The sequence below is a fragment of the Phascolarctos cinereus genome, unplaced genomic scaffold (assembly GCF_003287225.1).
Source record: "Phascolarctos cinereus isolate Bilbo 61053 unplaced genomic scaffold, phaCin_HiC Scaffold_5;HRSCAF=322, whole genome shotgun sequence".
Classification (NCBI taxonomy): domain Eukaryota; kingdom Metazoa; phylum Chordata; class Mammalia; order Diprotodontia; family Phascolarctidae; genus Phascolarctos; species Phascolarctos cinereus.
Genome location: NW_027555958.1, coordinates 300,984,041 through 301,011,313, shown reverse-complemented (window position 1 = coordinate 301,011,313; position 27,273 = coordinate 300,984,041). Strand labels below are relative to the sequence as shown.

General features: G+C 37.1%; 2 protein-coding genes across 8 annotated transcripts in view; one reads left to right on the top strand and one right to left on the bottom strand.

Moving 5' to 3' along the window:
- Positions 1–768: 768 nt before the first annotated feature.
- ZPBP2 (zona pellucida binding protein 2) lies at positions 769–12,408 on the bottom strand. Its single transcript, XM_078156025.1, is given in 7 exon segments — positions 769–1,263; positions 1,790–1,966; positions 4,784–4,870; positions 5,890–5,955; positions 5,958–6,107; positions 8,556–8,717; positions 12,281–12,408. Coding segments are annotated over 7 exon segments (846 nt in total). The 5' UTR covers positions 12,390–12,408; the 3' UTR covers positions 769–1,168.
- Positions 12,409–19,121: 6,713 nt separating this feature from the next.
- The window catches only part of IKZF3 (IKAROS family zinc finger 3), an 87,850-nt gene continuing 79,698 nt past the window's right edge, over positions 19,122–27,273 (top strand). For 2 of the 7 annotated variants that reach the window (XM_078156023.1, XM_078156022.1), the window contains exon 1: positions 19,129–19,666. In XM_078156023.1, the coding sequence (XP_078012149.1) occupies positions 19,528–19,666 (139 nt within the window). In that variant the 5' untranslated portion in view covers positions 19,129–19,527. Of the gene's footprint in view, positions 19,667–27,273 lie in introns of all 7 variants that reach the window. The other 5 variants (XM_078156021.1, XM_020997289.2, XM_020997287.2 and 2 more) reach the window with 5 other exon arrangements.

The window sequence follows — 27,273 nt, the reverse complement described above, 5'->3', positions numbered from 1 at the left end:
TATCAAATAAACTATAAATTCTATCCTGGCATTCAAGGCTCTTGATAATCTAACTCTAACCTTCTAGATATGTCTGGGGAGGGGGAAAACATTCTAGATAAATTGGACCACTGTTCACAGTCCTCTTTCATATCCATTTCTTCATGTTGCTCATTGTAGTTAGACAGGACTTTTCCTTTCCCATGTCCAAGGTTGAACGCTACCCCCTTTTGCTTAAGGTCCATATCAGATGCTACCTGTCTTCCCTGATCTTCCCAGCTAGAAGAGAGATTTCTTCAAATCTCTCATAGTGCTTTGCTATACCACATTCTGTTGAGTATTATTGTTATTTGCAAGTCTCCTCTTCATACACTGTAGGCTCCTAGAGGGCAGGAACTGGGTTTTATTAATCTTTGAATCTCCTAGGCACAATGCCTTACATGTAGTAAGGGATTTGATAATAGTAGTTGAATTGTACAGAATATTAAGAAAACTATTACTGAATACAATTAGCAGTTAATATCCAAATAAGAAGGTGAAGGGGCAACAAAACTGGAAAACACATTGAACAGCAAAAGTCATCACACATTTATAACTTTTAATCAGCAAAGTACCCCTCCCCCAGCTTTTCTATGAGAAAAAAATTTAGAATGTCAGTACTTTGATAAAAAAAAATCCAGTTCAGAATAGCTGATTTTGCAACAATTGGATATTTTTTAAAAAACTAGAAAGAACAAAAGAAATAACTTTTTGTTCATATTATAGAAATATGTATTTCCAGCCTACCAACATGAATTCAAGCATAAGTCAACATATTGCTTCTACAGTAATTTCATCATACTATCATTACTTTTCTTGAACTTTATACAGACCCTTAGTTTAATTTTTCATTTGTTTTTAAGCAAAGTACAGAGCAGTGGCTGGACTCTTCGCTTGCACAAACCAAAAACCTCCTAATTCTGGTTTTCTTTCTATTCTCATGATATTCAGATCATCTGGCCCCTGCAAATGCATATTTTCCATCTTTTGGAAGAATTAGTCTCTTCCAGAGATTCAAGGGTAACAGCAGCTATGGTGAAATCTAATGTGAACAGATGACTTACTTTCTTTCCACATCCTCTCCTCCCCTCTACGAACCAAGTAATGATGCCTTCACCTCGTCTTCAATTTTCCAGTTTTATATTTTGGTTTATGGACAAGTTTTAGCTCCATAGCTGTGGACAGTTAAGCAGGCTAGATAAGTTATATCAGTGTCAGGACTATATGTTCTTGGATAATAAACCACTACAAAGAAAACAAATATACAGAATACATTTGCACACCAATGGTAAAGAATGAGGAACATTCGGTCAGTCAGCTGAAGATTATTATTTCTTATAGTGTCTCAAATCCTATGATGAGATAATGTTAAATAGAAGGGACAGATATTCTAATTTTAACTTGATTTTTTTAACTAGTTTTTATCCTAGCTGCTTTTACAATGTGTTCTTACAATGTTCTACTTATATCACGCAATAAACTTATTCTCAATTTATTCTTGATAGAACTATTCAAGTTCCCTTCACTGTACAGTCACCTAGATCATGTCTACTACAAATGGAATCTCATTAATGAATACTAATAGTAAGATCATTATCTGGAACCCTGAGCATGAACTTTTACTTCCTTCAGTTAAATTTAAGACAATCATGGGATCAACATGGTAGAAAGATGTTTAATCCAATATTCACCTCAGTAAGTCCAAGTTATTCATCTATTCTTCTGATGATGATACTATATTAAAAAGTAGGTATTCTAATTTTATAATTACCGTAGCAGCTAACATAGTCTCTGTGTAGAATATTGTTTTTCCCAAAGCCTGGTTGACAGCTGTTAATGCATATAACTTTAAAGCTGTGGTCAACATAATGGATATTTGGTATATAGTAAAATTCATGTTTCAGAATATCTGTCTGTTTAAGAAAGAACTCTTCTATGCGATCTCTTGTGTAAGATTTGGAAAATACCAGAAAGAAGAACAATTAATTATTAAAAGCTTGTACCAAAGGGCAGCTAGGTGGTGTAGTGGATAGAGCACTGGCCCTGAAGTCAGGAGGAGCTGAGTTCAAATCCAGTCTCAGACACATGACACTAGCTGTGTGACCCTGGGCAAGTCACTTAACCCTGATTGCCTCACCAAAAAAAAAAAAAAGCTTGTACCAGTGCTTCCCTTTTACTAGACAGTACAAAAAAAATACAGAACAAGTATATAGTATTTTGTACAATAAAGGAATTCCTGAAGAGCTCAATGTAAATTAATTTTTTTGTAAATATAATATTTCAAATTCAGGAAGGAAGCCCTTTGTAATAATAACTTCACATTCATATAATGTTTTATGGTCGTAAAACATGTTATTAAATTTTATTTTATTTAAAGGAGACATTATTTTATAAATTCCTTTGATATGATTTGAAGATGATTATTCTGTAATTTATCTCCTCAATACATCCAAAGTAATTTACCTAAGGTACCTAAGGTACAGGTCTGTGTCACTCTCTTACTCAAAAACCTTCACTGACTCCCTACTGCCTTGAAGATAAAAAGCAAACTCCTTAAGTTAGCACTCAAGGTCCTTCCCAGTTTGCCTTCTACCTACCTCAGTCTTATCTCATACTCCTCCTATTCCTGGTCACCCTACATTTCTTTCTTTTCTTTCTTTCTTTCTTTCTTTCTTTTCTTTCTTTCTTTCTTTCTTTCTTTCTTTCTTTCTTTCTTTCTTTCTTTCTTTTCTTTCTTTCTTTCTTTCTTTCTTTCCTTCTTTCTTTTCTTTCTTTCCTTCTTTCCTTTCTTTCTTTCTTTCTTTCTTTCTTTCTTTCTTTCTTTCTTTCTTTCTTTCTTTCTTTCTTTCTTTCTTTCTTTCTTTCTTTCTTTCTCTCTTTCCTTCTTTCTCTCCTACTGCATCTGAGGCCATTTCCAGTCATCCTGCTCTATATCCTGCCACTGGACCCAGATGGCTCAGGAGGAGAGAGTGAGGTTGATGAGTTTGCACAGCCCTCCCTCACTTAAATCCGATTCACTTGCATGTCACGGCATCATCTTCCTGATGTCATGGTCCTCTTTGAGAACAAAGGACAAACAACAACAACCACCCTACATTTCAGAAAAATTAGACTAAGAGCTCTTTTTCTAACTCAAAACTCCTCCATGCCTACAATGTACTTTCTCTTCACTTCCAGCGCCTAGAATCCTTAACTTCCTTAGAGGCTTGGTCTTTCCTGATTCCTTGGGGATTGGTCTACCCCTTAATTTTCCTCGTATTCCTTATTTGGGAGTAAGTTGTAACCCTCTGATAGAATGTAAGCTACTTGAGGGCAGCGACAACTCCATTTTTGTCTTTGCATTTCTAGAACTTGCACATAGTAGGTACTTAGTACATATTTATTGGTTTGGATTGGAATTACATGCTAGTGGACAGTCATGGTAGCATAGATGATTCAAAACCTTAAATAACTGATCTCAAGGGAACTACAAAATAGTAAGATGGATAAAATAATTACTTGGGTTTTAACGTATTTTTCTCTTGGCAGATTTACCCTCCAAATTTTTAGCCTAGCTTAGTATATGTGTTGTTGTTGTTTGAGGGGCAAAACAGTTTAAGTATGGGGATTATTTAATAATTAAGCCTCTCCCAATCCAACTGATAAAATCACAAGATGTAAGGGGCAGTAATACAGACAATGAAACATAAGGGCATGCCCGTTTCAGATTCTGAGTGGCCTGATTATAAAGGGCATGAAACTTTGGCTTATTTGTACCCCATAAAATATGTGCCTTTTTAGCCATCAATTAATGTTTATTTTACCTCTACATTATCTCTTGCATCTAGCTCCTCCTCTACACTTAAGTTTAGGCTTTCACCTCACTTCTAGTTCTAAATCTACGGTTTTTGATCTTCTTGCCTCCACTGATATAATGACCTCTTAGTGGGTCTTCTTGCCTGCAATCTATCCCTTCATTATCCATCTTCCACACAAACTGCCAGACTAATCTTCCTAATGTACCACTGTGATCATATCATTCCTCTGCTAAAGAAGCAAAGGGCACTGGAAGAAGATTGTTGGATTTGTGATTAGGAAGACTTAAAGTGAATCCTGCCTCTGACACTTATTAGATATGTGACCAGGGGCAAGTAAGGTAATCCCTGAGCCTCAGAGTATATTTAAATATATTCCATGCTTAGAACAAATCCTTAACCTCTGAGAATAATATCACACTTGATTTAGTTGTATCTCCTTACTATCTGAAGAATAAAGGATAAAAATCCTATCTTGTTCTCATGGAAAAATTAAATAAAATTAAGGGTATTATGTATAATGAGAAAGAACTATGCTATGTTCCATGTGTTTAACTTTTAGGAAATGTGAAAAAAAAAAGATATAGCATGTTAATGCTGATCTATTTGTATAGTAGAATAAGAATTACAAAGCCCTTTATACCATCTTTTCATCAAATGAGGTAATGTATGTATCCTATTTAATGAAATAATTACGTAGAATGCTCTATAGCCCATAAAACCTTCCAGGACTACTTTAGAAAGCCAAGAATAAAAGATAATAATGCTTGTAGTTTGAGCTTTTTTTTTTAATCTTAAGAGGACTTGCTTTAAATCTACTTGTCCTTCAAATATTGCTAAGACAATTAGCAGAAGCTGCTATGCAAACAGAAAGTTTCAAAATGGACTTAATAAAAAAATTTAGCTGGTTTTAACATGCAAATGAACCATCATTTTCACTTTTTTTTTTTAACCTTGCACTGAAATTCCCACCTGGTGAACTTTACTTTGACTGATTTCTTCACAGTTAATAGAAAGTTTTCTGCAAGCTGCTTTCCACTCTGGTGGAAAAGGTCTTACTGGAGAGAAAAAACAGCGCGTTCAATAGGGACGATGACATCACATATTCCAAAGATGTTCAATGAACCTAGCATCCTAAGAGTAAAGGGAAGCTGTTCTGAGTAACCATTTGTAACTGTGCTTTTACTCCACCTATGGGTTAATGAGAGAAACTACAAGGTAGAGACAACCAGTCAGTTCTTTTAGGGATTTAGCGCTGGCAGGGACTTCAAAGGATCATGTAGTCCAGTCTCATTTTACAAATGAAGTAACTTAGGCTCTGGACTGAAGTGACCATGGTCACATAGATAGTAGATAACAGTATTGAAATTCATACATTAGTCCCTCTGACACCAACTTTGGCCCTCTTCTCACTATACCATGGTTTTTACTTAAAATGATATAATTCTGCAAATGCAGTAATATAGTAACCATCAGCAGCACTGCCAAAGGTTATATTCTAATCAGGTTGTCTTGCAAAGCGTAGGTAACAATATATCAAAATTTGAAGCAAGTGAATCCAAAATTAGTAAAATAATCCAGTGAGGAAAATGATAGTAATTTAAGATTAAAAACTCTAACCACTACAAAAGCTAGACAATATTTGTTACCCATACCCTATGGCATTCAATATTAAGTATAATATTTAGAGGACACAACTTAGCAGGCAGTATTCCACCCCATAGGGGCAGCTAGGTGGCACAGTGAATAGAGCACTGTACTTGGAACCAGGAAGACTCATCTTGCTGAGTTCAAATATGGTCTCAGACACTTTGTAGCTGTGAGACCCTGGGCAAGTCACTTGCCTCTGTTTGCCTCAGTTCCTCAGCTGTAAAATGAGCTGGAGAAGAAAATGACAAACCACTCCAGTATCTTTGCCAAGAAACCCCCAAATGGTGTCACGAAGAGTTAGACACAACTGAAATTATTCAACAAATTCCATTGCATAGCTATTAGTGGTAATTATGCCACTATCTCAATGGTTCGTTATAGATCAAGACTATGCTACCTGTTAAATTAAATACTTTAAAAATTCTACCTTGAAAGGCTATAAATAGTTCATCCTTGAGGTCATGTTTTGGAATTTCAAGGAAATAGCATTTATTGATGGTTGTTCAATGTGGCATGTCAAATCAAAGATAATTTTATTTAAGATCCTCATCAGTAATTTGAAGAACTGAGAATTTTTTTTTCCATTACAAGAATCTGTGGTAAATTGTACAGTCATCTGATATACATAATCAGGTTCCTGGTATCCTAAAGCAGATGGATATATGAATAATGTATGTTCAGTATTATTTTCTTTGCTGCATATATCAGTTGCAAATAAACAAAATTAAACAACCCAGAAAAAATGCTTTAGCACCTTGTCCTTCATCCAAGATCCATAAATAGTCACAGTAATAAAATCACTATTCTTATTATTGTGCCATAAGGAATAACTATGGGGAATGCAGAGGAACATTAGAAGACTTACAGGAATTGATACAGAGCAAAGAAAGCAGAACCAGGGAAACAAAATATACAGACTGTAAGAATGTAAATGTAAACAACACTAAACTACGCTTGGAACTTAGAAAAAACAGTCTTTGTCCCAGAGAACATACTTGCCTGCTATCAGTGGACTATGACATTCACTGACATAAGAGGACATTCTGTTGGTCAGTTTTGTGTAACTTTTTGTTGCAAAGAGGGGCTCTTATGGGGGACGTTATATTCTTTTCACCTGGTTTAAGTAATTATTTACCTAGGACAAACAGGCAAGTTACTTCTGTAAGTTGGCAACTGGTAAATTTTGGTAAGAAAAGTAAACTCTATTAAGAAGACCATTAACAACACTGAGCTTTCCTCACTTTTTTCCTTAGCTATTTTCTGTACTTACAGGCCTGTTCTGAAATAGAGATGGAGTAGTGAAGAAGCAAAACTATACACTCCTACTTGCAGTTGCCCTTATTTCCTTGAAATAGGGGTGTGGAAATGAACAATTATATTGGGGGGGTAATTTCTGAATTAGCAGAATAGTATTACAGATATAGGTTCAACCTTGCGAAATATGATGGTTATTTTCTGCCTGTAGATCTAAAAAGGATCTGAGTGTGGTAATCAAAGGAATCCCTGATTTTCTGGAATGCCTTCCATGGCACACCTCCCGCAGAGCTGATTGTGTGCTTCTGGCTCTTTTCTGAGGGACATGTGCTCTGGTCCCTTGTTGAAAGACACATGCCTTGCCAAGATGATACACCAACTCCTGATTGATTGAATAAATAAGACATTTATTAAACACTTATTATGTGCAAAGCAGCATGCTCAGTGCTGGGGATACACCTCAAAAAGTTAGACAGTCCTTGATCTCAAGTAGCTCACACTCCAACGCAGGAGACAACACATATAAAAGGTTTCAGCTACAAGTCAGATGGAAAAGTTCCATGTTCTTTAGGTCATAGTGACAAAGCAGATGGTAATGCCTCTTCTTTAAGGATGTTTCCAATGATAAAATCATCTCAGATTCCAATGTTGAACCATCTGACAATGCCAAAGACTTTGGTGACAAGAACCTTCCTTTCTGACTGGTCCTCAATGCTTAAGTTTGCACTGAAAATGACTGGTTACTGTGGGGTATGAAGGAGGGTAACAGCTTCTTGTTCAGGAACCTCCTTCCTTGCTAGTTTAGTCTTTTAAGAGTGAGGCTTCCCTCTTCAGCCCTCTTTTGGGCCCTTTTATTTGTGTGTACTTTCCTTCTCTTGGACTTCTAGGATGAGGAAGTGATTTATCTATTTCTCTTCCCCCCATAAATGCAATGGCAGCTGCAAGATCATGGCAGGCAATGCATGTACGCCTGGGTGAGCTCTTGAGTTTTTGGAGGCTTTCTTACACTTTAATGCTTTCTTCCCTTAGCCTAGGCCAGTGACAAGGAAACCTGAAAAATGGACTTTTCCATCCTTGGCAATGACCTGGCTCCAGAGTTCTAAAGTCAGGAGATTCTGGGATTAATATCTTAACACTTTCAGCAATTTTTGGAGACAGGTTTTCTGTTCTTATCACACCAACTTATTCTGTCCACTAAGCCAACGTGAGGGGAAGGTTTCAGCAATAAAAAAAAATTCAGTTGATAAAAAGTTAAGATTTTGACTGAGTAAGCACGCCTAAATGTTCTGTAGATTTTTGATGTTCTGTTGTTTGAGTCATTTATGACTCGTTGCTGTTGTTGTTTTTTAGGCAATTGGGGTTAAGTGACTTGCCCAGGGTCACACAGCTAATAAGTCAAGTGTTTGGTCTGAGGCTGGATTTGAACTCAGGTCCTCCTGACTTCAGGGCCGGTGCTCTATCCACTGCACCACCTAGCTGTCCCTCATTTCTGACTCTTCTTAACCCCATTTGGGGTGTTCTTGGCAAAGATGCTAGAGTGGTTTGCCTTTTCCTTCTCTAGCTCATTTTACAGATGAGGAAACTGAGGCAAATCAGGTTAAGTGACTTGCCTAGGGTCACACAGCTAGTAGGTGTCTGAGGACAGATTTGAACTCAGGAATTTGAAACTTCCTGACTCCACGACTGGCGCTGTATCCACCATGCCAGCTAGGTGCCCCTTCTGTAGATCAGTCATGTTCTACGTTATAAATTATAGTTTAATAGACTCCACTAAATGTTGAAATCACACAACTAAGCTTCAAATCACATGTACTGATTGAAATGCTTTTCTATACTTACCAAATACCATAAATGTATATATGTTATATAGTTCTTGTTCTTTTTGTCTTTCTTCACTGATGATTTTATAACTAAGAATACATATACAAGATCCAGACACAGATTCTTGAAAATTTGCAATCATTAGCTTTCCTGTTGAAGTTAGGTTTATATGTTTTTCCTCTAAATAGAAAAACCAAATTTGAGAGTTATTAAGTACATAATTGATTCAAAACCTAATGATACAGGTAAATACAGTATCAAAGAATCAATTTACCAAATGAAACCTAGTACAATCTTGATTTTGTCGTATAACAGAAATTTTGCTATATTTACAGAAAAAATAGGTCTTGTAACTAGAGACATTTTTGTACTGTAACAGTTTTTATATTTTAGTTTTCTTTGATACTGAATCTTTTTCCTGAAAAAAGCTAATTCTACCTGCTCATACCAATAAAGATGGGGCAGGTAGGTGGCACAGTGGATACAGTGCCAGGACTGGAGTCAGGAAGACTCATTTTCATAAGTTCAAATCTGCTCTCAAAACACTAGCTATGTGACCCTAGGAAAGTTACTTAACTCTGCTGACCTCAGTTTCCTTATCTGTAAAATGAGTAGGAAAAGGAAATGGCAAATCACTCTAGTATCTTTACCAAGAAAATGCCAAATGGGGTCACAAGGAATTGGACATGACTGAAAACGACTGAATCACCACCACAGCAATTAATTTAGATAGTAATTACACTTTTCTGGAGTACCATAACCTCTTCTAACTTCTCTCTCGCTGTTAACAACATCACAAATTCTCCCCATCACTCAAGCTCAACACTCTTCTTTCTTCCTCATGCCCATAGCCAATCAGTGTCCAAATTCTGTCTTTCTGACCTCTACAGTCTCTATGACTTTCAACTCTGAAGGCTTAGACTTTCATTACCTCTCACTTGGACTATTATAAGCTTTCTAACTTGTCTCCCTGTCCCTAGTCTCTATGCTCTCCAATATGTACTTCTCTCATTTCTATTCCTCATTACTCCCCTGCTAAAAACCTTCAGTTTTTATCCTCTGTTTACTAAATGATACACCTATTCCTTTACCTGGGATTCAGGACCACAATCCAAACCACCTCTATAGGTTTATACAGCTAACATTCACTATTTCTACTTTAAAATTACACAGGAAAAGTCATTTAACTTTTTTTACCCTTTTATTCAATGTTCCCACTATCGAGCATATGTCCCAAGGGGGTCAAATACAGAAAGAAAGGTCCCATTTATACAAAAATATTCACAGCAGTACTTTTCTTATAGCCTAAAACAAAACAAAACAAAAAACTGGGAACAAAGTGGGACCCATTGATTGGGAAATGGCTGAACAAACTGTGGTATATGATACAATGGAATTTTATTGCTCTGTAGGTCATAAATATGAATAATTTGGGGAAACATGGTAAGACATATCAATTGATACATAGAAAGCAGAACCTGGAGAACAACATAGACAATGACCATAATAATTTAAACAAAAACAAAAGTGATGTCAGAATAAATGCTATCTTGGTCCCAAAGAACAGATGAAGTATCTCCTTCCTCTCAGAGATGGGTTACTATGGGTATGGAATACTGCAGCTAGATGGCATAGTGGATAGGGTGCTGGACCTAGAATTAGGAAGACTCATGTTCAAATCTGGCTTTAGACACTTACTAGCATGTGGCCCTGTGCAAATAACTTAACCCTTGTCTGTCTCAGTTTCCTCAACTATAAAATGGGGATGATAATAATAGCAACTACCTCCTAGAATTGTTGTGAAGATAAAACGAGATGGTGTTGGTAAAGTGCTTTGCATATTTTAAATGCTAAATAAATGCTAGCTATCATTATTGTTATTAGACCTATGTTATGTCAGTCAATTTTAATGAACACTTTGTTATAGGGAGGGTTCTGGGCTTTGGTGACTTTAGTGAAAAAACAAAAGGCATCAAACTCACCACCACCAAAAGGCAAACTCAACGTTCTTGATCTTATCCTGTTCTTTCCTGCACCTGGGCCTTAGCATACATTCTTCTTCATACCTGAAATTGTCTCTTTCCCTCTTCTCTATTGAAATCCCTTCCTGTGAGGACCAACTGATATGCCAGCTCCTCCATAAAACCTCCTCTGATTCACCCTTCCTGAAATAATCTCTCCCTTCTTACATCTCTTGTGATCAAACCTCTCCTGTGCAATACCATATTATAGCATGTTATTGTTGTTGTTTCATAACGTATTATTTATCTTATTCCTTTCTATTAGAATGCAAGCTCCTTAAAGGTAGGGACTGTGTCTTGTTTCATTTTTGTTAGAACCAGTGCCTAGCACTCTATCTATCTATTTCTGCACATCTTTCTCTGCCCATGTCACCCTGGACTAGTCCCTTAATCATGGTAGATTTCAGTTTCTTCACTGATAATGTAAAGGGATCATAAGAGCATATATTTAGGGCCAGAAGGGACCTAAAAGGCTATCAAGTGCAAATCCCTAATTTTTACAGATGAGGAAACTGAGGCACAGGGAGGTTAAGTGACTTGCCCAGGGTCCCACCGCTAGTAAATTTATGAGGCATAATTCAAACCCAGGCCTTCTTGACTCTGAGGTTAGGTCTCTTTATACACCACCCCATCTGGCCTCTCACTAGCTAAATAATATAAAAAAAAACTTAGAGAAAAAATATATATGTTAACAAGAATGGCTTTACATATTTACTGTTCTCTACAAATGATCTATCCCACAGTAGTTCACACATGACTGTAGAGTTCACACACACACAATGACAGTTACAGCAAACTGTTCTGATACGTCAAATATTCTGATAACAGTTAATAATCACTATTTGTTACAAAGAATCGGGTCAAACATATAGCAAGCAGGAAATGAACAGACTCTGTAGCAACAGAAAACTCTGAAATAAAGTGGAAAACATTCCTTTTTATCAACTGTAACAATGGAACACTGTTTTCATGAGGTATTCGATGGAGGATTTGGGTTGCTCTGGGATAACAGATAGAATTTTTTTTTAAAATACACAACCAAATAATCAAGGCACGTATATTTTTGCAAAAAGAACAGTGAGTTTAAGATACGATAGGGGGACTCCATGAATAAAGTAAACCTAGACCATTCAAAACTCCCTTTAACCAACACTTCATTCTCTTCCCTCGTCAAAACTTTGACCAAAGCTTTTAATACCTGCACATCAGGAGCGTTTTGAGGATAAATTTCAGGTTTTGTGAAAAGATTTAAACTTTGAGGGTAAAGAGTTACTTAAATACCTAATACTAGAAGCATGATCTAATCCCTAATATTTTGCAGAGGTAGATTACCAGTGTTCCCGCTATCCGAGGGTTTGCAGAAAGAAAATCAAAACATAAGATAACTTCACCATGGACAGAGGATCGTACAATTATGAATTTTGACTTCAAAGGGACCTAAGACGTCACTTGGTCTATCCTCTTCATTTTATAGATGAGGAACCTGACTTTGCCCACATTCACACAAGTAGTTAGGTTAGGCAAAGCAAGTGAAACAGATTAAAATCCTATTACCCATATGTTTCTCCAACCAATGTGCTTTAAAATGTTAACATTATTAAAAGTGAAGGCAAGTTATTTTTAGTTTTGTCTCGATTTCCCTTGTGCCTGATGCAGTGACTCGGATATAGGAGGCATTTAATACATGGACTGGCTTGGATTAGATGTACTCAAGTAATTTACCTTTCAAATACTTTCCATTTGGTCCCATCCACAAAGTTATGGGGTCTACTATTTCTGTTTGAGAAAGCTCCACATCCATGCAGACAAGAAATGGACTATTTTCATGCATTTTTACATAGATTTTCACAAATGTAGAAGAAAAAAGGTAAATAGCACTTAGCATTATAGTAAAATGACATAAAACTACCTAGCTCTTCCCTGTCTTTAAATTACTGTGGTAAATTATTAGTGCTTTGGTACTAAAAATCAAATGTTTCCAAAGAAAAATAAACTCCTTTCAATATCTACACCAATCAAGATGGGTTTCCTTGAATCCAGCTTCTCCCTTCTATAATCCACCCCCCCCACATCTGCTAAATTGACATTCCTAAAGTACAAATCAGATCCTATGACTCGCCTGCTCAGTAAACAACAGTAGCTCCCTATTGCCTATAGGATAAAATAAAAACTCCTCTCTCTAGCATTTAAAGCCTAGAGTCCAACTCCATCCTATCTTTCCAAATTATACATTCCTTTCTCTTTCCACAATTCAACCAAACTAGCCCACTTACTGTTTCCCTTTAAAAACCATTCTATTTCCAAACTCTGGGCCTTGTTGCAAAGGTTACACCCTTCCCCTATCCCCAACAGAATACATTTCCTTGTCCACTTCTTGTAACCCCCAGCCCCCCAAAGTTCAGCTCTAGTGCTACTAGAAGCCTGACTCCCCTCCCCCACCTTGGTACCATCTTACCATGATTACTTTGAATTAATTTTGTACATATTTTGCATTTACTAAGCTGTGGATATTCTTCTTCCACCCCCTCCACTGTCCCCAGACTTATAGTGTCTGGCATATCCTTTCTGCCTTCCATAAAGATATCCCTTTGCTGATCTAGACATAGCTCACATTAAAATATCCTTCCCTTCTTTTCTGAGATATTGGAATTTGAACTTAAAAATTTTTTTTAATAAGAAAAGATATATAATACAAGTTTCCTTGTACAGAGTCAGAGCCTAGTTCAAAACCCTAAAGTATCACTGACTGTATGGGCCAATGGAGTTGAGAAGGTTTGGTAAGGGAGTTAACTAATTGTAAAGCTTGAGCAAGATTTTCATGGTTAGACCTAATGACAATTTTGTGTTCAAGTATATGCCACCTCCATATTGTTTGTTTAGAGTAATAAATGAAAATGCAGGAAGGTCTGGGATGATAACCAATGTCTGCTATGAACTACTTTGTTTCAGCTTTAGCAAGAGGACCAAGCTGTGACACTTTGGGTTATTATGCAGTTAGGAAAGTTATTGTCAAGTTCACTGAGTCTCAGTTTCCCCCTCTGTCAAAAAGTAAGGACAATTTCTCCCCATTTCAAGGCAATACTGCAAGAAAGAGTACCAAAATATAGTGCTGGATTTTGTGGGACTTAGCAACTTGTAGTGGGAAAGGTCTCACATATTACCTGGGTGTCCTGTGTTGCCATAAATGCAGTTTTTGATTTCTACTGAAAGCTGCTCTCCTACTCCTGAGGAAAGAAGCCAACAAGGTCTCATTAGTGAGATTTAGGGCTCCCGGGAGGTGAGGAAGCCAACAAACTGAAGGGGATACAGTAATATTTTAATCCCCAGTAGTATATGAATAAGGGATTTAGTATCAGAGGAATCTAATCCCGGGTCTGCCATTAATCAGCTGACCTTGGCCGAATCACTCCCCCCCCCCCCCCCCCCCCCCCCCCCCCCGCCTTGTGCCTCTGTCCGGTCAAATCGGGGAAAGGAGACTTGGCTCTTTAAGAAAACCCCATCCAGGAACAATAAGCAAAAGAAACTCCAGGGTGGATGAGGTCTGGGATCCTAAGAGTGTCCTCCTTTGAGGGATGGGATATTATCCTGGCCTACCTCCTGCAAGGTACAGGAAGACCGCAGGAAAAAGGGCCCAGCCTTGCTCCACTGCCTGGAGACTTTCATCCAAAGGAAGGTGGAGATGGGAGGGAGGCGTCGGGGGGGGACGTGATGACCTCCTCACCTTGGCTTCATCCCGCCCTCCTCCAGCCACCTCCTCGCCAACTCAGTGTTCCCTGGAAACCGCTCCGGCCTTCCGTCCGCGCTCGGGTCGTCTGGCCTAGAGCAAGCTGCTAGGGGCTGTGGCTGGTGCTCAGGGCTGGGCCGCGCGCTAGGGGCTGTGGCTGGTGCTCGGGGCTGGGCCGCGCGCTAGGGGCTGTGGCTGGTGCTCGGGGCTGAGCCGCGCGCTTGGGGATGTATCTCGCGCTCGGATGCGGATCAGCTAGGAGTTGCATCGCGCGCAGGACGTTTGGCCACGTTCTATGGGCTTGCGTCGAGCTTAGGCCTGCACTGTTTTGTGCCAGGGGCTGAACCGTAGGCTGGACGCCAGGCGCGCGCTAGAGGCTGCATCTCGTACGAGGGGCTGCTTAGTGAGCTGGGAGTGGCATCTCATACGAGGGCCTGGATCGTGCACTGGGCGCCAGTCCCCGCGCGAGCGAAAGGCGGCCTTTCTCGCCTCCACGGCAAAGTCCGTTAAATTGCAGGCAGAAGGAAAGGAGAGTGCTGAGGGAAGAAGAGAGTAGAGGGAAAGGAAGCTCTTCTAGTGGCGGGGTTGAGGGAGGAGGGAGGTGGTCGGGGGACACCGCGATGACACCGCGCCCCCCTCCGCCTCGCTGTCTATGGTCTCCAACGTGTGAAGAGAATTTTCTCCTAGAACCGCTCGAAGAGACAGCCTCGCGTGGGAACGCTCTCTCCATTTCTTCTCATGAAATCTTGTCCGAAAGCAAGCACCAGTAGTCATTCTTCCACCCCACCCCATCCCCCAAGCCGAGGCCGGTCCAGGCGTGCTGCCGGGAGAGCGCAAAGCGAGGCCTGGAAGAGGGAGAAGGTGTGAAGGAGGCTCCCCGCTTTCCTCCTCACGGTCACGGCTTGGCTCTTGTCATCAGTTGCCGTAGCAACCAAAGCTTGGCTATTCTTTCCCTCTCTTCCCCCCTTCTCCCCCTGGGCTGGACTAATCAAACACTGCGAATATCCCCATAGAAAGCTTTTAGAGAGCATGTAAACAGCCCCAAAAAACTATGAGCCCAAAACATCAAGGCTAAGCCTCAGAGGCTCCTTCAGACCCCTGGGGTATGATGGAGTGCCGGTGGGGATAGGGATGGAGATGGGGAGGGGGGGGAGTAATGAGAGTAACCTCTTTCTTTGGTAGGCTATCCTTCATTGTAGAGAGACAACCCCCGCCTGTTTCTGATTTTTGGCATGTCTGTGGGTGGGATAGAGCCCAAGGTTCAGACGGGGTGCAGAATGATTATTTGGGGTGAGATTGAGGGTTTTCAGTTTTAGTTCCTTTAAGCCGAGTCAGTCCTAGGACTCTTTCAGATAGTCCAAGAGGAGCCTTTGTCAGTGATTTTCAATTTTAGTCAGCGGTAATTTTGCCTGCATGGCGATAGTGTGAAGAGTGATTCGGTGAGTCAGACCCACCCTTTGTCGGTTTACCCCATGTTTCAAGATTCGAGTCTCAGTCTCAACTGTCCCCTTGTTCTAGAGGAGATGGAAGCAAATTTAGCCTGAATTTATATTCTGTTGCTCAGAAACGTGTTATTCCAGTTTTACTCACTGTTACCATAATGCCCAGTCTTTGAGTATCTCCCAAATGATGATAAACATTTTAATTACCTAAGTTTTGTTAAGTTTGTGAGACAGAAAAGAATAAAATCCTAGGAAAGGGATGAGCAAAGTAATAACTAATCATTGTAACTGGATTTTTTCCACTGATATTCCAATTTAATTAACATTACACAGTACTCTCTCACAAGTTTGAAATATCTAATATTTAATCCAGACTTTAAGAAACAGACTTTGAATTGTGTGATTAAAACATGCATAAAATACATTTGCAGGAGAGATATGAAGGTATTTAAAAAAAAACATTCATCCTCACACCATCCCTGTAAAGTTTTACAGTTCCTCTTCTACTTTTTGATGTGCTATTTTTGCTTTTAGAAGCTAACAAATAACAAATTTCCTCTTTCTGCACTAAAATTAGAGTGTTTTACAGCAATGCTGTGAAATTAGCATTATCCTTTGAAAACTTCAGCCAAAACAAGGCTTTGAGATGCTACTATTTTGTCATAACCGTAAAAGAAAATGCAAGTTTATCCATTCATTCAACATTATTATTGAGTGACTACTGGTTGCAAGACATATTTAGGGGCAAAGGAAAATAAACCCCAAACCAAAACATATATTCTTTAGCTGCAAATGTGAATATGTTCTGACATGGCCTGCTAATGCAGTAACCTCATTAATATTAACAACTTTCAACCCCAAATATAGGACACCTACACATGCAAGAAAGCAAAGCACATATCTCATAAAGGCTTGCAATAGCTTATTTTAGAATCATTCATTTCTGTAATATTTTGGTGACTGATAGACGACAGGCTAAATTGTTTTTGACTTACTTGGTGTGTAATTGGTATTAACTTATCTGAATTTATATTCTGAAAAACAAAAAGAATCCTTAACAGCAGGGATTTTTTTTTTTGGTCTTTGTATATCTAGCACAATCTTTGGCACATAGTAGGCAGTTTTAATAAATGCTTGTGGAATGAACAAAGAGGTCCTAGAAGGGGGAGAAAACTGAATTACTTAACGCCATAAATGAAAATAGACGTTTCTGAGATGGCACCATGACAGAGCCTTTGTTAGCCACTCAGAGCCTTTCAGAAAATTCTAATAAGAATGTTGGGCACATAGAATTTGGAGCTGGAAGGGAATTTAGAGATTACCTAGTCCAATCCTATCCTTTTACAAACAAATGAACCGAGGCCCAGAGAACTTAAGTGATTTGCCCTACTTGACATATAAAATGGTTGGAATTCAGATCAAGTCCTTCGCTTCCAAATATATTACTTTTTCTCTCCCACTCAGTACCACCTCAGATGTATTTTTGTTTGTACGTCTCATGATGCTAAACAAAAATGCTGACACAATACATAGATGGAGGGTCATATGGTGCTTGGAGTGCAGAGTTTAAAATTAGTAAGAGCTGGTTTTGAATTCTATCTCATATACTTGCTGTGTAACCCTGGACAAGTCACTTAACTTCTCTGGGCCTCAGTCACCTCATTTATAAAACAGGGATAATAATAGAACTTACATCAGAGGCTTATTGTGAGGATCAAGTAAGAATGTGCATAAAGTTCTTTGGAATCTTTAATACACTGTATGTTGTCAAGTCGTGTCCAACTCTTTGTGACCCCATTTAGGGTTTTCTTGGCAAAGATACTAGAGAAGTTTGACATTTCCTTCTCCAGCTCATTTTACAGATGAGGAAATTGAGGCAAACAGGGTTAAGTGACTTGCTCAGGGTCACACAACTAGGAAGTGTCTGAGGGCAGATTTGAACTCATGAAGATGAGTGTTCCTGACTCCGGGTTTGGCAAACTATCTACTTCAATACCAAGCTGCTCCCAAAGCACTATAATGTAAGCTATTATTATTATTATTAGATACTGTTTTTTCTTACATGTTAATGGATCAGCAAATCTACTGTCATTTTCTAGAACTCAAAATTAGTGATTAAGTAGTTGCGAATGTTTTGTTTTAGTACATTTCTTAAGAGAAAGCTCATATTTTAAAACAGGTTCTTAACCAGAGATCCATATATCCCTTTGTCCATTGATATATTTCAAGGGATCCATAAATTTGGAAAATATTACATCTTTATTTTAATATAACTGGTTTCTTTTGTAATCCTATGCATTTTATTTTGTGCATTTAAACATATTATTCTGAAAAGGATTCTATAGGTTTTCCCAGACTGCCAAAGGTATCTATGATACACACAAAAAGGTTAAAAAAACCCAGATCTAAAACATTTTTAGAAAATAAATAATTTTTATTTTGAACTTAATAAAAATGGGTTTTGCCATATGCATAGTAAGGACAAGATTGTATATGAAACTAGGAATCCCTTGAGTACAGCTTGCTTTGCTACAACATCTTATCAAGAGTTGTCAGAATCCTTTAAGGACCTACTTTAATGAACATATAAGAACAATTTGTAATTAGTGTATCAAATATATGTGAGTGAATACTCTTAAAGTATTTTAAAATAGTTTGTTCCTTTAAATAGGTTAAATAGATTTTCTGCAATTTTGTTTACTCCATTAATTTGGTTAATTTTTTTAAATATGAAGAATAGTTCCTCCCTTTCCTCCTTCCTTACTAGTTAATTCTTCATGCCTTTCTGGTCCTGAAATAAAGAGAAAGTTAAGTAAAAAACAACATCTTGTTGTTGGAGGTTTGTCATTTTGGTAGTTCTGAGTATAAAATAGTCAACAAGTTCAAGTGTAGCCCCTGGGGGCTTGCCTGAATTGAGGCCCAGGGACAGTGGCAACACCAGCTCTGAGAAGAAACCATCTTGCTTGCCACCCCTCTACAACTTTTTTCAAAACATCACTTTGCTTACATATAGGTCACTTGGAGAACTTGTGCTTGGGTGTTTTTTTTTTAATGCAGTTTTTAACACGTGAAGACTATAGTGGTTAAGAACAGAAAGGAACAAAATATATGAAAAGGTTAAAAAATTGCTTAGTATTGACTATCTGTTCCCAGTCCATTTTTAAGTCCAAGACATATTCAACCCAAATTTAACAAACATTAATCATTAGCCTATTATGAGCTAGGTTTTAAGGAATAAAGATGGTAACTAGACACCATCTCTGTCCTCAAGTAACTTCTAGATAGGAATGGGGAGAGGATAGGTGGAGATAATTATGCAAATGATTATAATACAAGTTGGAATATAAATTCTAGGAGGAGTCCAGAATGAAAGATGTATTAGAAATTTGTGGGAGACTTTATTTAAGCATGTCTAGTTAAACCCTTTGAATGAAAAGGAGAAAACCAAATCATCAACAAAAACCTTTCTCCCTAAAACAGTATTATACATTCACACGCATTCTTCTAACATAAGAGTTTTTGCTACTATTTCAACACAATCATTAGTGCATAGTTTCCTTTACGAAGTAACAAAGAAGCAGCCACTCTTCCACCACCCCTTCTCTTTCCAAAAAAGAGGCTCACGTTTTGGTTCACAAGTTTGACATTTAAGAGGGAAAACTAAAAGGAATATATGATTCTCAGGCACCGCTTTGTAATAAAAGTCCTTTAAAAAGGCCACCACCAGCCAGCGCCGCTCTAACCTCATACACAGAAGTCGTACCTAGTTCCTGTCACTTTAAAGCTCTGCTGACGCCACTCGAATGTATCCAGAGGGGAAGTCCCTGCTCAGGGAATCTCCCGCCAGCTGCAGTGCAGGATCCCAGCGAGTCTGGAGGAGCACGTGGAGCAGCAGCAGCCCCAGGAGCAGTAGCAGCCCCAGCAGTAGCAGGAGGATGGAAGGTGAGAGGCGAACTTCATTCTTTTGAGGAGTAATTGAAAAACTCTGTCAGTTAAGGGAGTCCCTTCTCTCGGTTTTACTTCTGTTTATTTTGCTGAAAGTAAATATGTATTTCAGAGGGCAAAGGCTTGAAGGTTTTCACCTCTTTGGTGCAAAGGCCTTTTGTCTTCTTTAAGTTGATTTTACATGAAGGTTGTCAGAAATCAGATGGCAAACCCGTTAGATGTCAAAGAATCTCTCAGGTATGGAGTGCCCCATTGCTACAAAACTAGGAAACAAAACAGACTCCCTTTGAATATCAAGTGGCCATTGGGACTGGGCTAATTTTGAAGCACTAGCTGTGAAGGAAAGTAGGTACCCTTTTTTTGGTTGTTTTTTTTCTTTAATAGCAATTTAGTTAGGAAAAAAGTATACAAGTTATTTTTGTTGGTATGTGTAAGTCTTGGAACCAACTTCTCTTTCCCTTCCCACCAAGATTGTCCAAAGCATCTGCCAATAAGTTAGGCTCACCTTATGGGAAATTTTCATTTTGTACCATGTTAGAAAACTACATGCTATCTTTCTTTCTGGTGAAAATTCTGCAGTGTGTATTTCTTTGAAATTATGAAGATCTGAACTCTGATATTCATAAAATCCCACTCAAATTGGCATTTTCAGCTTTGAGAAAATGAGCAATCGAAGTTTCAGAAAATTTGAAAATGGGCTATGTAGCTCAAGTTGAAACTGTTTGTTTGAGGGGATGAGTTTTTGAAGAATCTAGATTTGTAAGACAAACTATCTTCCATTTACAAGAAGGTAAGTTGAAACCTCAAGTTGTTGAGATGCTAAATGTCATGAATTTATTTTCCTTTTGTAGTTGAAGGATTTCTGTTAGTGCGAATGAAAACTTCCTTTGGTGGTTAAGAATGAGAGTGTCAAATGTGGATACATACATATAGTATTAGAAGCAGAATTCAAATTCAGCCATATTAAAAGTTACTGAAATGTAACTAAATTGTATTGATTGTCTTATAGCATAGTTGGTGCACTACCAATCATCATAATCTTAGGTTCTTTCAGTTTGTTTCTCTCCCTGAATTTTTAAAAATACTTTTCTTGGCTATCCTGATCCATGAAAACATTTCTATCCAGTTAAATATATCTTCCCAGGTCAGCCAACACATTATGATGGAAGATGAGCCAAGATATTGATTTGTTAAATAGAAGATTCAAAACTTCTGACCGCAGCACTTGACATGTCTTTTCATGTGAAATAGCCTGCTTATTTGCTAAAATATTAGAATGTAGGGTTAAATGATCAAGATGTAGGGTTAAAATAAATATAAAATCTGAAGACATTTTCATGTATTTTTTAAAATGTGAAAACTGCAGTGGTTAGAAACACAAAGGAATAACTAGATTGTGAGAAAATTTATTTTTTAAAAAGACCATTTAAAATATTTCAAATCATCGACTAGATACTTTTCAAATAGAAAGATTTTATCACTTTAAGAATTTGTTCCTATGGTGTTATCAGTCTGAAATTAGATTTTTCCCAGCCTTAACAGTGTTACTTCTCTTCATCACTTGTGGAAACCTGAAAAGTCCATGGGACTGAGGTGGGTGGCTTCCTACATTTTGATAACAGTGGATTTATTATGTATAAAGACAAGAAACAGATTTGTCTGAATAATGGAATTTAGGATACCTATCTCATAAAAGGGATTTTTAGAGAATAAACAAGGAAGAAGTAAAGAGGCAAAGTTCCTGTATGAAAAGCTGTAAAAAGATTTAAATTAATGATGTACCCATTTTAGTAAGTAGAAAAATGAAGTAGGAAATGAAGGACCTTGTGATCAGTTTTGAGTTTAGAAATGTCAAGGGTTAGGTACAATATTCATTGTATAAAAAACCCCATATAACAAATGAATACCAAAAACTTAAACCAAAAACACCACAAGAAAAGATGATGGGGTATATTTGACTTGGTCAAGTGCAAGCTTGTTGAGGGCAGGGCACTGTGGAATAAGTGCCACCTAGATCACTGTGGGCACTCACCACTGATTGATGTGGCTCTCATTTTTTTTTAATAGGTAAAATAATGTCCTTATGTAAATTGACATTTTTAATCTTCTATGTATTGGGATTTGACCTTTTTCTAATGTGAGACACTTAAAAGAATGCTATTAAATAACATTGTTCCTCTCCATACTTTGGAGTGATGGCAAATTTAACATCTCTTACCTATTATAAAATTGTGGCTAGAGAGTGCAGATAAGATAATTGAAATGTAGAAATATGTGTAGTCATCGTTTTCCTTTTGTACTGGGGGAATCAAATGAAAAAAGATTTTTGAAGGCAGCTAGCTAAGAGGTTGAACAGATAGTACTCTGGACCTGAAGTCAGGAAGACCTGAGTTTAAATCTTGTCTTAGACACTTACGAGCTGAATGACCCAGGACAAGTCACTTAAATACTCTGTGTCTCATTTTCTTTATGAGCAGATTGGGTTGGGGTGGGGAGAGGTGTTAGACTCAATGGCCTTGAAAGGCTCTTCCAATTCTAAATTTATGATCCTATAAGTAGAAATTTTTCATACTAATGCAGGAATAGTAATACATATTATAAATCAAACCTTTATCCATCGTGGTCAAAATTTGTGGCCCTAACTATTTTCCACCAAAGGCCATGTTATATTTTACTGAATTGGGAGTGCCTTTTGTAGTTATTTTTTACATAATCAATTTTTAGATATTTTTATAATATTGATTATCTGATATTTCAAACTACATTAAGCATTCCGTATAAGTAGTTTTACTGTATAACTGAAATTCACCCTTTTAATGCTAAACCTTTTCTTAGATTTTCTATCTAAGATACGTGAGACGTCTCCTTTAGAGTACATTGAACATAATTTAATCATTTCTTAGTGACAAAGAATCATCATAAAGATATCAATTTTGCTAGCTTGTGCTAGCATTTTGGGGAAATAGTAGAGTATTGATCCACTTAGGGTTTGTTGAGCCATAAAAGGGTGTTTGCTTCTTCACTAAATGGACCTAATTAGTGCTTTATCAGTATTAGTTCTTCTGTCTGCATTTTATAGTTCTTCTGTCTCCTTCTGCTGTTAGTTGTCACATTTGGTTGATGTTGGTGTGCTCTCTGGCTTCTAATATACTGCTTTGTTTTCCACATCTACTTGGGTGAGGACCTAAGGGCCTTCTCTTAAACATTAGGCTTGGAGTCAGGAAGATTTGAGTTCAAATTCAGCCTTAGACACTTACTGGCTGTGTAACTCAGGGCAAGTCACTTAACCTTTGTTTGTTTCAGTTTCCTTATCTGTCAAATGGAGTTATTGTGAGGATCAAATGAAATAATAATTGTGAAGCATTTAGCACAGTGCCTGGCACATAGTAAATGCTATATAAGTGCTAGCAATTATTATTATTACAAAGTCCTTTCAGCATAATCTATAATAGCTATCTTCAGAAACACCAAGAAGCGTTTTGACTATCTGGATTCCCCTCTGCTCTAAATAGTTGTGGCTGGTAGAAGGTTAATCTTCAGTTATCTGTAATTTTGATATATGTATATGCATGTGTATAAATAAGTTGAGAGGGAGAGAGAGACAGAGAGAGAGACAAAGAGAGAGATTTATTGAGATTTCCTCTTCTCTCATACCACATAGAGACTGAATGGAGGTTAAAATGAAGTAATCATGAACTGAGCCTAAGGAACTTTAAAACAAGCCACAAGTAGTTCCAGGGGAGTCCTAGTGGGACCTCAATTTATTTCAGAGGATAATGCTTTTCAGTAGAGATTTTTATTGATAGGCATTAGAACCATCATTTCTTAGGATATAATCATTCAAATGAATATTTTATGATTTAGGAATATTAAATGGCATAGAACAAGTGCCTCCATTTATAGTAAACATTTTGTTCCATTACTTGACTAGAATATTATGCAGTGACAAAAGCACCCATTTTCTTCATATCTACAAAGGTTCAGGAACATGGTACTCCTGAAAAGTATGGATCAAATATTGATCAGAAGTTAGCCTGACTATAAATTTGATTTGGATGGTTCCATACAAATGACATATTCTTTTTCTCTTGGATATTTGAATAAAGCTTATTCTATTATAACCTTTCCAGTGAAAATACAATTGTGTACATCATCACTTATATAGAAACAAGAGGTCATTGTCAGATCTTCAGTTAAGAATATACTCTTTTCACTGTCTCATCTGTTAAATTGTTACCCAATTTTAATAATAACAATAGCTAATATTTCTATAGTGCATATTATAGGTACTCTGATAAGCACTTTACAAATGTCACATTTGAGCCTCACAAGAAGCTTGGGTGGTAGATGGTATTATTATTCCCATATCACAGATGAGGAACCTGAGAGGCTGAGAGAGGTTAAGTGACTTGCCCAGGATCACAGCAGTAAGTGTCTGAGGCTAATTTAAACTCACATCTTCCTAACTTTAGGCCCAGCACTCTATCCACTGATAACCACTAGCTGCCTGTTTTTAAGGAGTTAGCAAACTGTTTTGTAGGTCATTTAGGGTTCTATGTTTTGTGAGTATTATAGAGATCCATAAGTATCCTTTGAATAATCAAAGAAAGATAAAATTATTTTTAAATGATCTTAATTTTACTGTATTTTAATTATCTGGAAATTGGTAGTTTACATTTGTCATGTAATGGTAACTTTTTTGTTAATATTTGATTTTTCAGTATACCTCATTTCCTAGCAATATTGGATAAGAGAGTTTATGGTATTTTTTAAAAGTCTAAATTGACGCCTTATTTCTCTAACTGAACAAAATTATTAGAGAATCCAAAGTAGTTAACTTTGCATAAGGAATTAATGTTATAAAGTACTGTATATGAATCTCACCCCTATATAAGATATGAGAAGTGATTAGCTTACTTTTATGGAGCAATATTGTTTACTCATTTAATTAATTGACAATTATTACATCTTCTGACTCTTGATACCAATTGGGAATTGTTATAAAACAACCAAATGAGTATTTGCTAATGGTTACTCTCTAGAATTGCTAACAACAGCTGTTTTATGCAGGTTTTAAAATTAACTAACTACTTTACATGCATGATTTTATTTGAAACTCACAACAACTCTGAAGTGCAATAGTTAGATATTTCTTTATCATATTTCTGACAGTCTACTCAATATGGAAAAGTAAATTCTCATTTTATAAGGCCTCTATTGAAAAAAATTTGAGTAAGAAGATGTGTGTTAATTTTGTTGATCTGTTAAAAATTTTAGTTGAAGTTTTGATGAGGGAAGAGAACAAAGTGTTCGTTAAAGGGTGTTTTGAATGGTCTAGGTTTACTTTATTCATGGAGTACACTATCACATCCCAAATTGGCTGTTCTTTTTGCAAAAATATACATGCCTTGATTATTTGGTTGTGTGTTTAAAAAAAAAATTCTGTTCTCTCTGTTATCCCAGAGCAACCCAGCCATCCTCCATAGAATACCTCATGAAAACAGTGTTCCATTCTTACAGCTGATAAAAAGGAATGTTTTCCACTTTATTTCAGTTCTCTGTTACTGCAGAATCTCTTCATTTCCTGCTTAATATATGTTTGACCTGATTCTTTGTAACAAATAGTGATTATTAACTGTTATCAGAATATTTGACCTATCAGAACAGTTTCCTGTAACTGTCATTGTGTGAACCACTATCGGGTGGATCATTTGTAGAGAACAGTAAATATGTAAAGTCATTCTTATTAACCTATACATTTTTCCTCTAGGTTTTTTTATGTTATATAGCTAGTGAGAGGCAGCATGGGGTAGTGTGTAAAGAGAACTAACTTCAGAGTCAGGAAGGCCTGGGTTTGAATCCAGCCTCACAAGTTTACTAACTGTCTAACCCTGGGCACTTAACCTCTCCGTGTCTCAGTTTCCTCATCTGTAAAAATTAGGAATTTGCACTTGATAGCCTTTAAGTTTCCTTTTAGCCCTAAATATGTGATCTTATGGTCCCTTTACTTTATCAGTGAAAAACTGAAATCTGGCATGATTAAGGGACTTGTCCAGGGTGACATGGGCAGAATTTGGTGACGAAGTGGATAGAATGCTGGGTCTAGAGTCAGAAAGACTCATTTCCCTGAGTTCAGATCTGGCCTCAGACACTTCCTAGCTGTGTGACCCTGATCAGGTCACTTAACCCTGTTTGCCTCAGTTTCCTCATCTGTAAAATGAGCTGGAGAAGAAAATGGCAAACCACTCTAGAATCTTTGTCAAGAAAACTCCAAATGGGATCACGAAATGTCGAACAGAACAGAAAAACAACTGAACAACGATAATCAGGGTGACACACATCTTTTCTAACTCTGAATTCAGTGCTTTTCCTGGTATGTCATCTTAGAGGTCATCGAGTTCAGTGAGGCCAATAGAGGTTATTTGACTTGTCTAAAGTCACAGATGATTAGAGTGAAAGATAGGGGTAGAACTCCAGCCTCCTAACAACCAAGCTAGGATTCTTATGCCTCATGGTGCTCTCAAATAGCATTTTGATTAAATTAATCTTATATTCTATGATTCATTCCAGGAAACAACTCTTTTACCTTGAAGGTAGATTTATAGACTCACTTAGTAGAATAAAAGAAAAAGTAACCTCCAAATTATACATATCCTCTTTAAAACAATTTGTAGGACTTCTACTATCAAATTGCTAGAATTATAATATTGTAAGACAATTTAAATTTTGAATAAAGATGGAGATTGAATTCAAGCAACTTTTTATACTGTCATAATATATGTTGACAGAAAGTTCTGATTCCCACACTTTTAGCTACCAATAAAAAATCTACCCTGTTCCATAGCCACAGACCAAATTCCAAATTCCATCCATTTGTCTCCCATTTGCATGCTCTTGGTTAGAGAATGATCAAAGAGGACTATATTTGGTTCTATACTCTTAACTTTTTTTTAGTCTGTTTATCACATCATTTGGGTAAAAATTGCTGTTTGTCATTTTAAATCATATTTGTATACCCATTTCATGGCTAGCAGACGACTGAACTTGGAGTCACAAAGACCTAAGTTCAAATCCCATCTGAGACACTTACTAGCTGTATGACCCTGAACAAATCACTTAATTTCTGTCAGCCTCAGTTTCCTCATTTGGAAAATAGGGATAACAATAGCACCTACCTTGTGAGGATCAAAGAAGCACTTTGAAAAACTTAAAGCACTATCTATCTATCTATCTATCTATCTATCTATCTATATATCTATATACACACACAAGCTAAAACAATTGAAAAATGTGAACATAAATTGTTATTGATGATTACAATATTCTCTTAATTCAACAAGTGAGCGCCTACTGTGTGTTAGGGATTATAACAGGTGCTGTGTGAAATATAAAGTTATAAAAAACTCTAAATTATAAATACTTTGAGGACATTTACAGTTGAACAGGATATCTCCTCTCCCTTTGGGTCTGCCTAACAAGGGACATGTAGTAGAAAGTGTCTAGTAGATATGCCCAAAAGGCATACCTTTTAAAAAATGATAGTATAGTTATTACTGATAGAAATTATGTTCTATAAATTTATAATTATAAATTATAATCTAAAA